At 45.2% G+C, this 12,928-nt stretch overlaps 2 protein-coding genes across 3 annotated transcripts in view; one reads left to right on the top strand and one right to left on the bottom strand.

Moving 5' to 3' along the window:
• Positions 1-12,928, top strand: part of FANCM (FA complementation group M) — a 797,274-nt gene that overhangs the window by 189,892 nt on the left and 594,454 nt on the right. The window lies entirely within an intron of this gene.
• LOC146799481 (heme-binding protein 1-like) overlaps positions 7,461-12,928 on the bottom strand; it is a 55,231-nt gene continuing 49,763 nt past the window's right edge. Inside the window, exon 5 of the mRNA XM_085627036.1 lies at positions 7,461-9,766. Within this exon, the coding sequence (XP_085483162.1) occupies positions 9,595-9,766 (172 nt within the window). The 3' untranslated portion in view covers positions 7,461-9,594. The remainder of the gene's footprint in view (positions 9,767-12,928) is intronic.

Here is a 12,928-nt window from a genome sequence, read left to right as displayed (position 1 = left end):
AGGACCGGGAGACCATCTTGGCCCGGAGTTTTGCTAACTGGTAGACCCTTTAGCTCCCGCTGGACTTCAGTCAACGTGATTGGTGCTTCAAGGGGGGTCCCCGGACAGGCCGAGAGGAGAGATTGAATTTCGCCAAGGGAGGAGGGATCTTTTTCTTATAGAGCTGTATAAAAAGCGTACAATGCTTGTTGTCGTGCTCTGATATGGCCCAGGTGCCCTCTACAAATTAACCTTTGCAATATGTGCTTTCACTACTCGCCAGCATAATCGACGGGCAAGGACTAACCTCACTTTATCTCCTCCCTCATAGTATCTCTGCTTCAGTGCTAACAGTGTCTGCTCCGCCTTGTTTGTCCAATGCACCCTCAGTTGACCTCGGAGTATAGCTAGGTGCCGTTTGTTGTTTCTAGAGGGCATCAAGAGGTCAAATCGCTCATGCGCTTTAATGTCACTAGCCAGGCTAGTTTAAACTAATCAGGCCTCCAATGCGCACTATTGCAATTAAGGTAATAATGCCCCGGACTGCCCCTTGATGTCATCCCACAGAACAAAATGCGGGGTTTCAGGAAGGTCATTGGGGGTGAAGTAGGCCAAGATCTCTCGCTGTATCTCGGCCATATTGACCTGGTCACGTAAGATATAGGGGGCAGTCGCCAAAGAGGTCGGGGCAGTGCCATGTTGGCATGTCCTTGCAATAGCACTTCCAGATGAGCATGATCCGAGATGGAGAGGTCGGAGATCAGGGCAGATACTAGGTCCTGTATGAGGGAGTGAGAGCGAAAAAGGTAAAAGATGCTGGAATGAGTGGTGAACATGAGAGTAATAAGAAAAATCTTGTGTGTCTGGGAATTGGTAGCGCCAGGCGTCTACAAGACCCAGGTCTGCGAAGGCTGTCTTCAGTGCCGCAGACATCTCTCCGGTACCCTGGAAGGATGTAGAACAGCGGTCTAGGTAAGAGTCCCAAACCATATTAAAATAATCTCCCCCCACCCCCCAGGCTTAGTCTATCCCTCTCACGATTTTTAAAACCTGCCTTCCCTGCCTCTTACCACCTGCGAGCTAACAAGATGAAGTACCACTTTGCGAAGAATTGCAACTTCAGCACTCTTTGTTGGGGAAGATGCTCAAAATTTAGCGGGGATTTAGGATGAGCCATGTGATGTGTGTCAGACTGCAAGAGGTGAGTCTCCTGTAGAAAGATAATATCTGGGTCTTGAATGAGTAAATAGCTCAGACCTGTCGCCTTTTATTTGGAGCATTGAGACTCCTCACATTAAGGGAGAGAAATTTGATACAAGAGGTGGTGCCCATTGTCAACAGCAAAGGGGCAATTGCTACAATAAGATTGTTATGCAGAGGTGTCGTCCCCAGGGGTCAACGTGTGTTCCGGGAGGAGCCACAGGCAGGTATGGCGAATAACAGATGTATCGTCTATATGGGGGAGGGAGCAAAAAGGACCCAGGAAGATAAAGGCCAAGGATAGAGGCAGCAGTAAAAAGTGGCAATGAACCCCGCACATGAGCCAACCCCTGATAGAGAGCAATCCATTATAAACCTGTCCTCCACCCCCCTGCCCTCCCCCAAGTGTAAGAGAGAAAGAATAAAACACTGAAAAACCATCAACAATGAGAGGCCAACAGGGCTAACAAAAATCCATTCCAGTTTTGGAATAGCTCAATGGCCGAAGCACGGACCATTCTGGAGAAGTCACTATCCCAAGGTTAGGATTGGACAGGGTGGGCATAAAACAGAAAAATCAACATGGATCTCAGAGTCCGTCCCCCACTCCCAGCGAGTGTCAGGGCGGGTAAAGGAACACACCGCAGAGTCCCAGTCCATCATAGTGGCGGGTCCTCTGTAGTATGTTATCACAGTGGAATAAAACACTAGCTGTATAGAATGGCAGCGCTAGGGTAGTCGGAGCGCCTGTATATGCAGAGTCTGAGTTCATCGCTGCCAGGAATGTAGGACATGTGAGCGTAAGATAGCCGTACTAAAGGTTTATTTGGTACGGGCAGACTATCCGTGTTATAATCAGAACAGGAGACTGGCCAACGTCATCCAGAGGCTGCTTGAGGAGGTGGGCGAGTGCACACCGTCCATGGACCGTGGGTGCTGAATAATACCTTGCTTGGCTTGGTAGGAGGACTGTTCCCCAATCCAGCCCCTAAATCTAGGCCGTGACACCATGGACCACTCCGGGCGTGCAAGTTCTCAAGATGAGATGGGTGGGTCGAGGGTAGGGACTGGCCTCGTGTAAGGGCACTGGAAGCTGTAGTAGCTGTTTAGCTTCTCGTAGGAGGCGTAATAACCGACGCTTACCTTCCCAGGTGAAGATCAAAGCAAAAGGGTGGCCCCATTGATATTTAATGTCAAATTCACATATCTTATCTATGACTGGTTTGAAGTCTCTGTGGCGTTGTAGCGTTATCGGGGCAATGTCTTGATAAAGTTGGATTGCATGTCCCTTATAAGTCAACTCTGTTTTGCTTAGTGAGGCCTTCAAAATAGCTTCTTTCTCGGTGAAGAAAGGCACTCTTGTTACAATGTCCGATGCAAAGGTGGGACGACCAGGGGCCGTGGCAACCCGATGGGCTCTGTCAAGGGCAGGTGGGGAGGCATCATCATCGCTTCTAACCTCGTGGAGCAGATCTGCCGTGAAGGCCATGATGTCTGAGCCTTCCGCTCCTCTAGAGACCCCTGTGATGCGGAGGTTGTTCCTACAGCTCCTATTTTCCAAATCCTCTTGTTTTATTTGAAGTTCAGTGTGCTGTTCTTCAAGAATAGCCATTCTCCTCCACAGGTTCTCCTGGTCTTCTGATCGAGCGTCTACTGTGCTCTCTAGGTCGTCGACCCGTCCCCCCAATCACTGATATCTCGCTTCAGGTCTTTGAGGGAGGTCTTGAATTCAGTTTTAGAGAGACGATTTCAGTTTTGATTTCTTGGAGAAAAGTATTCATGTAGACCTGTGTGAGGGGGCGGTCTCGTCCTGAGTGAAGGGTCCATGGGCGCCGGGGTTGGGGGGCCCAGACTTAAGCCACATAGAAGCAAACTGATTTTCTCTGGTTAGGCTATTTGCAGTGTCTTTGCTGGTTTTGGTGCGTGGCATATTCCAGCTGAGAGGCCCCTAGCTATGTGTAGCTGGCGCCTGGTTTGGGCACGTGTCGACTAGATGCCCAAGTCCGTGCCCTCCAGTTAGAGGGCTGCTGGTGGTGTGTAGGACTCCACAGCGAGTGGTAGGATTTAGGGTGAGCTGCAACAAGGTATGGGGGGGACCCAAGCTTCCTCCAGGTCGGCAGGTATATAAACTAATCCGCGATTTTCAGTGTCGGCAGGGTCTCTGGAGTGAAAAGGCAGTCCCCCGTCAAGACATGGTCAGGGGTTTGGCAGGAGCACCAACGAGCAGTGGAGACCAAGAAGAGTCAAGCTAAAGGGCAAAGCACCATTGTTCCAGTGCCAAAAGATGAAAGGGTAAGGTCAGCAGGAGGGTCCATTGTTGCGTCAGGCCCGAGCTGCATCTAGGCCCGATGAAGGGCCCAGTTATCAGCCACAGTCCGTCCTGACCAAGTTGCTTGTAAGGGGACTGGGTGGTGTTTCAGAGGCAGAGGGGTGTACAGGGCCCACTGCACGATCCCACAGCCCATCACCCCCTACCCCTAAGATGTTATTGGTAGACCACCAGGTGGCCCGCCCAGGCAAGGTTCTCTGGATTCAGGAGGTAGTTAAAGCAGTAGGTAAGGCCAAAATCCGGACGGTCTACAAGCAGGAGGGGTCGGGCAGCAGTTCAGAAGTAGGGGTGGGAAGCAAAACCCGCTGTGTGACTCCACAGCCTATCGCCCCTTACCTTTACCCTTGAACGTCTCCGGCTGTCAGGGGATGCCAGGTTCAAACAGTGGAGGCAGGTGCCTCCCCAAGCACCACCAGGGGCCCAGCACAGAAGTCTTTACTGATGAAGAGGAGGTAATCCACGGCTGCAGTGAGCACTTCCAGGTAAGTATGTCAAAGCCAGGAGAGCTGGAGAATCAATCTTCAAGTTGCGGCCAGGCCCTTGCTGGTGTGCCCGATTCAAGGTCGGGCCGCTAGAAGGCCGCAAGGAGCAGGGCCGGTCCCTTCAAGGCAAAGTAGCAACTTTTTTTTTTTTTTTAAACAAATGTTATTTGTCACATAACACATAGAGTGGAGCTCTGTACCCCAGAGACTTCTGAAGCATCAACATACACCATTTTGACTTTGACTATTTTCATGTAAATAGAGAAAAAAAATGAAAGGCAATACAAAAGAAGCAGAACAAAAGAACTATAACCCCCACAATCACACTGTCTCAAAGCACGCAAAGACTTTAAGCATACATTTACACAGCGTCATCACCCATGAGCCAGCTTTTCTACTACTCGGGCATAGAAGGGAAAACAAGAAGAGAAGGGAAAGATTAAAGTCAGCGGGGCAGGCTCTAGCTCCAGGCCACGATAATCCGCCCAGCGCTTCCAAATTTTGAAGTGCATACGTGGGCACCTCCTTGCCACAAAGATATGGGCCTCCAAGCCCATACAGAAATCCAGGCCATTCTTCCACGCAGAAACGGATGGTGCCAGGCCCTGGCAATATCCCTTTTGGCTAAGGTAAATCCCAGAAGCATGAGGTGGCGTTTATAAATGTTGCCCCCAATGCCATCCATAATATGTAGGCGCACCAATTTCGGTGAACATGAAGGTCCCAACACAAAACTTCCGAAAGGCAAGCCATTACTCCCTTCCAAATCAGTACCAGTGTGGAACAGTACCATACAGTATGGAATAGGGTACCCGCCTCATGCGCACATCAAAGACACACCGGGGATGCCACCAAGCCCGCCCTCCACAGCCTGACTCTGATATAGTATACCAGATGGAGGTATTTGAACTGGATAAGCCGAAGGCTCAGCGCAATAGCTGCCCACGTGGGGAGGCCAGAGCCTCTGAATAATCTTCCTCCTCCATCGGGCCTACATCTCCCTCCCATGTCTCCCTAAGATGCTGCAGCAAGGGGGAGCTATGCGTGACCAGGGACTGGTAGATTTGGGAGATCTTGTGATCCTGGAGATCCCCCATGAACACGTTTGCCTCCACCGGACTGAACTCTGCCAGCACCTCCAACCCCTTCATGCTAGGAGAAATGGCATGTCGGAACTGCAAATATTTAAAAAATTGGGTTTTTTGACATTAGAACATTTTTTTTGCTTATCTTGGAAGGATTTCAACACAAACCCCCACATAACATCCCCCAAGGTAGAGATCCCGATAGTGTCCCAATTACGAAATCCAGGCAGAGCCGCCTACTGCGGCAGGTGTCCATTGTGCCATAAAGGTGCCTCCCGGAAGTAGCAACTTTTGGTAGAAAGGCTGCTCTAGCCCTCAGTACTAGATTGCGCAGAAAGAAGGTATGGTGTGGAGCAGCTGGACTGACCGAGGGTGAAGCGCACACGTGACAAGCTGAGGTCATCATAGCTAGAAAGACCGTCTTCAGGGAAAGGAGGCTTAGACAGCTGCGCAACGGCTCAAAATGGGTTCACATAAGAGAAGTGAGAACCAATAAAGTTTAATGGAAATTTGGAGTAAACCATTCAGAAATCTAATCGCAAATAATTTGAATAAGGACGTTTGTTCCAGTGAAAGCAAAAAAGCCAAAAGAGCTGACAGATAACCTTCAACCCTGCCCACTGCAAGTCGTTGTTGGGCCAAAGATAAAACACATAAGACACCCAACAGTTTGGCCTGCAACTGGTCCTTATTAAGGGTGCCACACAATGCTACAAACTTGTCCCTATGTCCAGCGTACAGACTTTGGAGGAGGAGGCCAGCCCCAGGTATAACATGCACTACCAGGAGGAAGATCAAATGCAGTCAGCTGACACCTATCAATATCTATGCATGCATATGTGGATTGCTTAGGTCCTGGTGCAAGACTCTGCCCTGCTGCTGCGACAGAAGATCCTTCCAAAACGGCAGCCTGATTGGAGGACAAATGCTCATGGCCATAGGTTATGAGTACCACACTCTCCGGACCCAATCCAGAGCTACTAGAATGATTAGGCCTGGTCGTTCTTGATCTTTTCAGAACTCTGGACAGAAGAGTTAACAGCGGGAAGGCATACAGGAGTCCCATGCTCCCTTATAGGTGGAATGCGACTCTCAGCTTGTTTAATGCTCTTCTCCACCTTACATTTTCCCCTTTCTCTAGCAGCCTTATTAGTCGCCTTGATTCAACTTTAAAGGGGCTTTTCCTTTGGGATAAAATGCATGAGAACTACGGATCTACATATGCCCTACCAAAGCTACAGTCACCACAGCCTCTTCTGCACCTTCTTGCTTGTTATGCTGGGTCCTTCATGTGCCAATCACTCCGGCTACCCTGTAAGTGTATTTTCTCAGGCAGGCAGCAGTAAGTGACATACAAAATATATTACCTTAATGAAAGTTCAAGTAAACTGGTATACCATGAAGCTACTTACCACTTAAATTATATATTAATAGTTTGTAGGGAAAAGGATGTATTGTATTGTGGTGGGTTTATCCTTAGTGTTTTTGTTACTTCCGGCACTAGAACGTGGAACCCAGAATGCATCTGGAAGATACCGACTCGTCGTATTGTGAATCTAGCCATATCCCATAAATCTTGCTTTTTAACCACACAATACGTTTGTGTACAACATATACCATATAGTCACAGATGTAATAGACGAGAATATGAAGTTGCATTCCCTACACAACAAATGGGAGACTAAAGGAATAGATCATGGCTGTTATCCATCTGGTTTACATAGATTGTAAAGTACCTAGCAACATAACCACACACCGTTCCTTTCCTTGATTAGATGAAAGTGTTCAGATAAAGAAGCGCTCCCATTTTAGGACTTTACACGAGTTCTTGGAGCTTTGGTCAATAAATTGATAAATATTTCGGAAAAGTTGCAATTTATGTATGCATGCACATTGAATTTCTATTGCACAAACCTAGCCAAAAGGCAGCTGAATGCTGTACAGGGTCGAAATGTATCTTAAAGAATCCAAAAGTCAAGTTGATCTCACTCTGCTAGCCTTTGTCTATTGTACCTTTTAGAAAAGTGTAGTAAAGTGAGCAACCGAGGGGGTACTCCTGTGGGAAGAAGTTTTGTTCTGTTATTCTTTGCCACTGAAGAGAAAGAACGTAATTTAGAAATGCATAGTGTGTACTCCTCTAGCCTTGCTGTAAAGTAGGTTGACTGTCGCAGGTGAATGCTGGAAAGTAGTTTGAGATTTACTTAAAGGGGAAAAAAGAGTAATGAAATGTTTACATACTAAAACAGCACATAGTTGGCTAACGGTGGACCTGCTCAGCAAACTTCAAATTGTTATACTGGTGTAAAATCAGTTTCCATCATAAAAGCACTCTCATCTTATGATGAACCAGCACTGTCGAAGACTAAGCAAAACCATTCCAAGTAGTTAGTTATATATGTTTTTTATTAAAAAATACAAAGCAGTCTTGCCTATAAAACAGTCGCAAGTTTGCAATGAATACATTTTACACAAAATAATGATGCAATATTATTATAGTTGGCCTTTTTTAAAATAATTCTTCATCAAAATAGACTTTACTGTAGTTTAATAGATAAATATTTATTTTTATTCATTATTTTTAGTTTTGTATAGTGCATGTGCCCATAAGCAACTGAGCAAACCCTGTATATTATCTTGGTCCTTTGTGCATCAATCAAAGTGCATTTACAAATATTTCTAGCAAAATAGAGGCAATAAGAATAGACATGCCTCCATTTTACCACACGGTGTTAATCTTAACCCACGCAAAATATTGGTTCACAGTGTGCTGCTTAGCTGATGCAGTCGTGCTTTAAATGTTAAAATATTAATAAATATTAACATTATCCACTGAACTAGTTAAAGAATGACATGTATCACAAAACTAAATACATTTGCGACAGTCGTTTTATGAGCACAGAACCACATATATCTACACCACGATGCATATAAACTTGTAGCATTATACTATTTAGCAAACACATCTATTACATCATTGCTGGATCAGCCATCAAACGTACAGCTATTGGCGTCAATCGAAAAATCTTGTTTGACGATTCTTTAGAGCACTGAACAAAAATGGCTTTTCCACAATTAGCCGTTGGATGTGGTACCCTGGGGTTTTTGTTGACCATCTGGAGCAAGGTTTGCAATTCATTTGGCCCACGTCTCTCGTTGATAGCAATGTTAACAAATCGGTGAATGCTAGAACTGGTATGTTGCTATAAATTGCCTTGGATCAAAAAGGCACTCTTTCAGACAAGTATTGGATATAGGTATCTGATTTATCTAGGATAATTTCATAATAAACAACTAATTGTGTTTCCATGATACTAATAAAAATTGTATAATTTCGTATTTTTTCTGCTTGGAGTTAAAAAAAAAAAAAAATCGAATGGCCTCAACTCCAAGGTATGAGGATGGGGCCATATTGCCCTTATAAGGGATTCCAGTTATCTTTTATTTTATTACACAGAGAGGGAAGAAGTTATTAGTGGGCAGGGACAGTTCAGCACAAACTTGAAAGATGATTGTCTGCTGCTCTGGATCCTGAAAAATTGAGAGGGAGTAAGAGCGGGGACAGGGATGACCAGCAGCTGTTTGCCTTAACGATAATGATCTTTTCTCAGAAATCTTGAAAAAGGGCCTTCCAATGGACGGTGGAAAGTGTTGGAGGCGTTTCATTTTGATTTCTTTCTTTGTATGTTCCCCTTTTAATTCACTACAGCTAAAATAGCCATACATTATTATTGCTGCCTTACATTATGGATGTTAACAGTTGTTAATTAGCCATCCTGCAGTTAAGGATCCAAGTTGATGGTATGGGTAAATAATTGGACAAACAGGCAATAGCTGTTGCTGCCAAGCGGAATGTTGGCAGTGAAACTAGTAGAACCCTTGCCACCATTTTCTCCCTCTCTCCCTTTCCCCCCACACACCTTCCAAATGGCATCTCTCAGTAATGGTGAATGAAATAACTGGTAGTGTGGTAGGGACAAAAAAAAGGATGAGACTGGAATTCACCATGTGTACCTGAGAAGATAGAGAAAAAGCAAGGGAGCAGACTACTAACTCCATGTTACTTGTGGGAATAAGAACTCCAATGCTGTGACCTTACTGTTCAGTGGGATTGACCATGAAACAGGTACTTTCCAGGCTAGTAAAGAAGTGGGAGAAAGCAATTGTGGCACAACAAATAAAATGCCAAAAGATTTGGTAAATCAGTAGCTGGACAGTACAACGGTTTGCACTGTATTCAGTGTAGGTCTTAAAGTATTTAAAGACCAGTTGATCTAGAAAAGCATTAACATAAACGTAAAGAAAACTAATAAAAATGTCAAACAGAGCTGAATACTTCTAGTTGTGCAGGACTGTAGAATATGGTTTTGATTGTCTTCTTCATTTAACCAAATGGCACCCTATGTTACCCGTATTTGGAAAAAATATTAATATTAGAGTCATGCCTAAGTAACATAGGCGTGTATTTAGGGATATATGAAAGCTACGTCATTGGGTGGAATTGAGAATACATGATAGTCCTTTATGACCTCTGTAGGAACCAAATTTCATTCTGTCGATTTGCAGCTGCGGGGTTTGTGTATCCTGCAACAATAAAGGTATCTTGCAGGCATAGTTCCGGCGACTCCAGCAGCTCTGCAAGTAAGCTAATTTGTCTGATAATGGAGTCTTCATTGGTTACGCCAGTGAATGCCCTGCAAAAAGTAAGTGTAAAATATTAAGCATCTGTTGCTTAGTACATAGATTGTTCAGAACATATGCACGAGCCACTCAAACATGTGTTAAGCCACCGCATTAGGTGCAGAATTGAGTCTCATCAGTTGAATGCGTGAGCATATTTAATCTCAATACATGTTAAAGTGACCGCACGTAGGAAGGCAATTTCTATCCTCGCATTTGACATACAAGGTTCACAACTACAGAAAGTTTCCCAGATAGAGTATCCGAGGAATAATTTAAGAAATATCAGTGTAAAATTGTTGGAAAGTGGGTTATTGGTAGGGGCAAATGTAGGTCTGCCACTGGCAATAAGGCCACTAACACATGGTAGGACTCAGCATAGGTCTTAGAAAATTATTCCTATGCTCAACCCTTGGTAACGTGGCTGCGAGCAGACAGGCTTAACTTCAAAGACAGGTATGTAAAGCATTAAAAACACCATTTCAGTAAATAATTAAGACACAACACATAATAGAAATCCAACACCAATTTATAAACATAGGAAATATTTTTATCTTTAAAATGACACCAAAAGAACAAAAATCCAATGTAGGGAACCGGAGATATGAATTTTCAAAGATTTAAATAAAATATAGCACTTAGAAGATTATAGCACCATATTGTGATACATGCTCGCGATAGACCGGACCAAAGTCAAAGTTTCAGGCCGGGCTCGATGGAGCCCTGAGCGGCTACAGCTCCCGGCAGGTCCCGGTCTCAGTTTCTACCTTCACGCTTAGAAACATTTCTGGAGCTTTTCTTCCTGAGGGCCCTCAAAGCTCCCAGCCAGTCTGGATCCAGTGAGGGTTTGCCGGCTTGACTTGTGACGAGGGGGACAATCCAGTAATCCAGGCTGACACGCGATGGAAGGCAGGCGGCTTGGCTCTTGCGGTTGCTCCCGGTCACCTTTTCTACGAGCGGACTTAGAAACTTTTCTGGAGCTTTTTCTTGCAGGGTCTCTCGAAGCTCCTCATGTAGCCGTATCCGGTGAGGGTTCGCCGGCTTCAGTTTTCTTCTAGTCCCGGTCAAACTCTGGAAGTTGGACCCATGGAGCTTTTAGCGGGACAAACCTGGATGGCTTGGCTGGCTCGCAGTTGGCTCGCAGTTGAAGGCAGGAGGCCTGGCTGACCAGGTTGAGTCGGTCCCTCTATGGAACTTTGCTCCATAGAGGGACCAAACTTCTTGAACTTCTTTCTGAAGTACCTCAAGGGGTCAAACTTACTCCAAGGGTCTGGAAGCTCCAAGATGGTCCTTGAAAGTTGAGGACGTCAGTTCCCACAATCCACTGATACAAAACCCTTACAAATCCACTGATGGTTCTCCAAGGTGTAGATTTAGTTGGTTATGTTCCAGTTGAGCTCTTTTAACCTGTAGCTTTCAGGGAGTCCACTCTTTAGTTCTTTTTCAGCACCGGGCTGTAGTTTCAGATGGTGCAGTTTTCAGAGGTCAAGCCTGAGAAATCTTTGCACAGCAAAACTTCTCAGCAGGGCACTTCTTGCTGCAGTAAGTTTCAAGCATCAGATCTGGAGGGCTCTGCCCCTCTCAGATACTTATTCCAAGTTCTCTGGGTCATGCAGGAGGTCACTTCTGACCAATGGGAGCAGAGTAACTCCTCAAAGTTATGACCACATTCTGTAGTGTGTGGCATTATTTTGTCCCAGAGTGCATCAAATCTTCCAAATACATAATGGCTGATTTTCCAGCAAGGAGGTGAGAGCTGGCTAAACACACCCCTAGGACGGCTAATTTACTTACTCTTCCCCCCTGCATCTGTTCATACCTTCCTTAATCCTACCATCTGCCTGAGGTGGTAAGTTCAGAGCTGTAAATGACAATGGTCTCTACTCTCCCTTTTGAAGAGCATAGTTTATGACTTCTCTCCCTGGCCTGGCATTCCTATGGAACAGCACACTGCCTTGCCAGCAGAGCTGGTTAACCCCAGGGGCTCTTTATCACCTCTTCAAGGCAGCCTGACTAATCCACTTAACTCTGACCAATCAGGGCAGACCACTGGAAGGCTGAATTTGGATTTACAAACAAAGTCTTATAACTTCTTGTATGTACACTTTAGGAGAAATTCAACAATATATTGTTGGATTTATTAATACCATTCTGGGAAGTCCTTGAATGGCATTTCTATCCCTCTCCTATCCATAGTTATTAATCAATAACTTCCTACCATGTTAACCTATGTAACAGGGGATTTGCAATGGGTAAAATGACTTGGGCCATTTTTCCAGCACCAGGACTTACAAAAACATATTTTATAAGTACTTGTCTTATATCTACAAGAACCCCACCCCATGTCCAACTAGGGGAGACTTTAGGGGTTCTGAATCATCTGTAGAAAGATTGCAGATTCTCCCTCCAAAGTGTTCCTAGCATCAAAGTCTAATTTGAGTAGCACTGTACCACAATGTGGGGAGTGAAATGTGAAATTTCACTTTACCCAGGCATATAAAAACTCATTTTATAAGGGTGTACCTTATAAATACCTGACCCCCACCCTCGGGATACGTGGGGGAGACCCTGGGGGTCCCTAATATGCCTAAACATTGTAGGTTATCCATTTTTAAGTGCCCCAAACACCAACGTCGAGTCTGTGCACAATTTACTTTTTAAAAGCAGTCCTGGTACCCAGTGCTGCTTTTAAAGAGGCCTCAGCAGTGCACACATGCAAGTGCAAAAAAAGCTGCTGGCCTTTAAACTGCCATGTACCAGGGTATTAGGGACTTCTAGGTAGTTTCAATCCCCCTGCCCTATTATATACAACGGGCCTATAGGGTTGGTCATGCCAATCACAGGGGTACCCCACCATACCATTCTGTAACCTAGTGTATGTAGGTGTTTTAACTGTATTCTAATGTGTTTCTTTCAGCAGAACACTAGCCCTGGTTAGGCAGAGCCCAGAGTCAGTCAGAGTCAGTTACCACCAGCATCAGTCAGCAAAACGTTGGGGGGTGCCCAGGGCACAGGTTGACTTTGCAACAAAAATGTACTATTAAAATGATAGCAGTGACCAAAGACAGTTGCACATCCTCTTATTATATGGCACTATGGATAAACGAGAACTATGCAACCAAGAAGCATTTGGAATAGAGTTGTGTTGCTTTAACAACCCCAAGCACCCTGCTACC

This window comes from Triturus cristatus, chromosome 9 (assembly GCF_964204655.1).
Source record: "Triturus cristatus chromosome 9, aTriCri1.1, whole genome shotgun sequence".
Lineage (NCBI taxonomy): Eukaryota > Metazoa > Chordata > Amphibia > Caudata > Salamandridae > Triturus > Triturus cristatus.
This window is presented reverse-complemented; position numbering and strand designations above follow the sequence as displayed.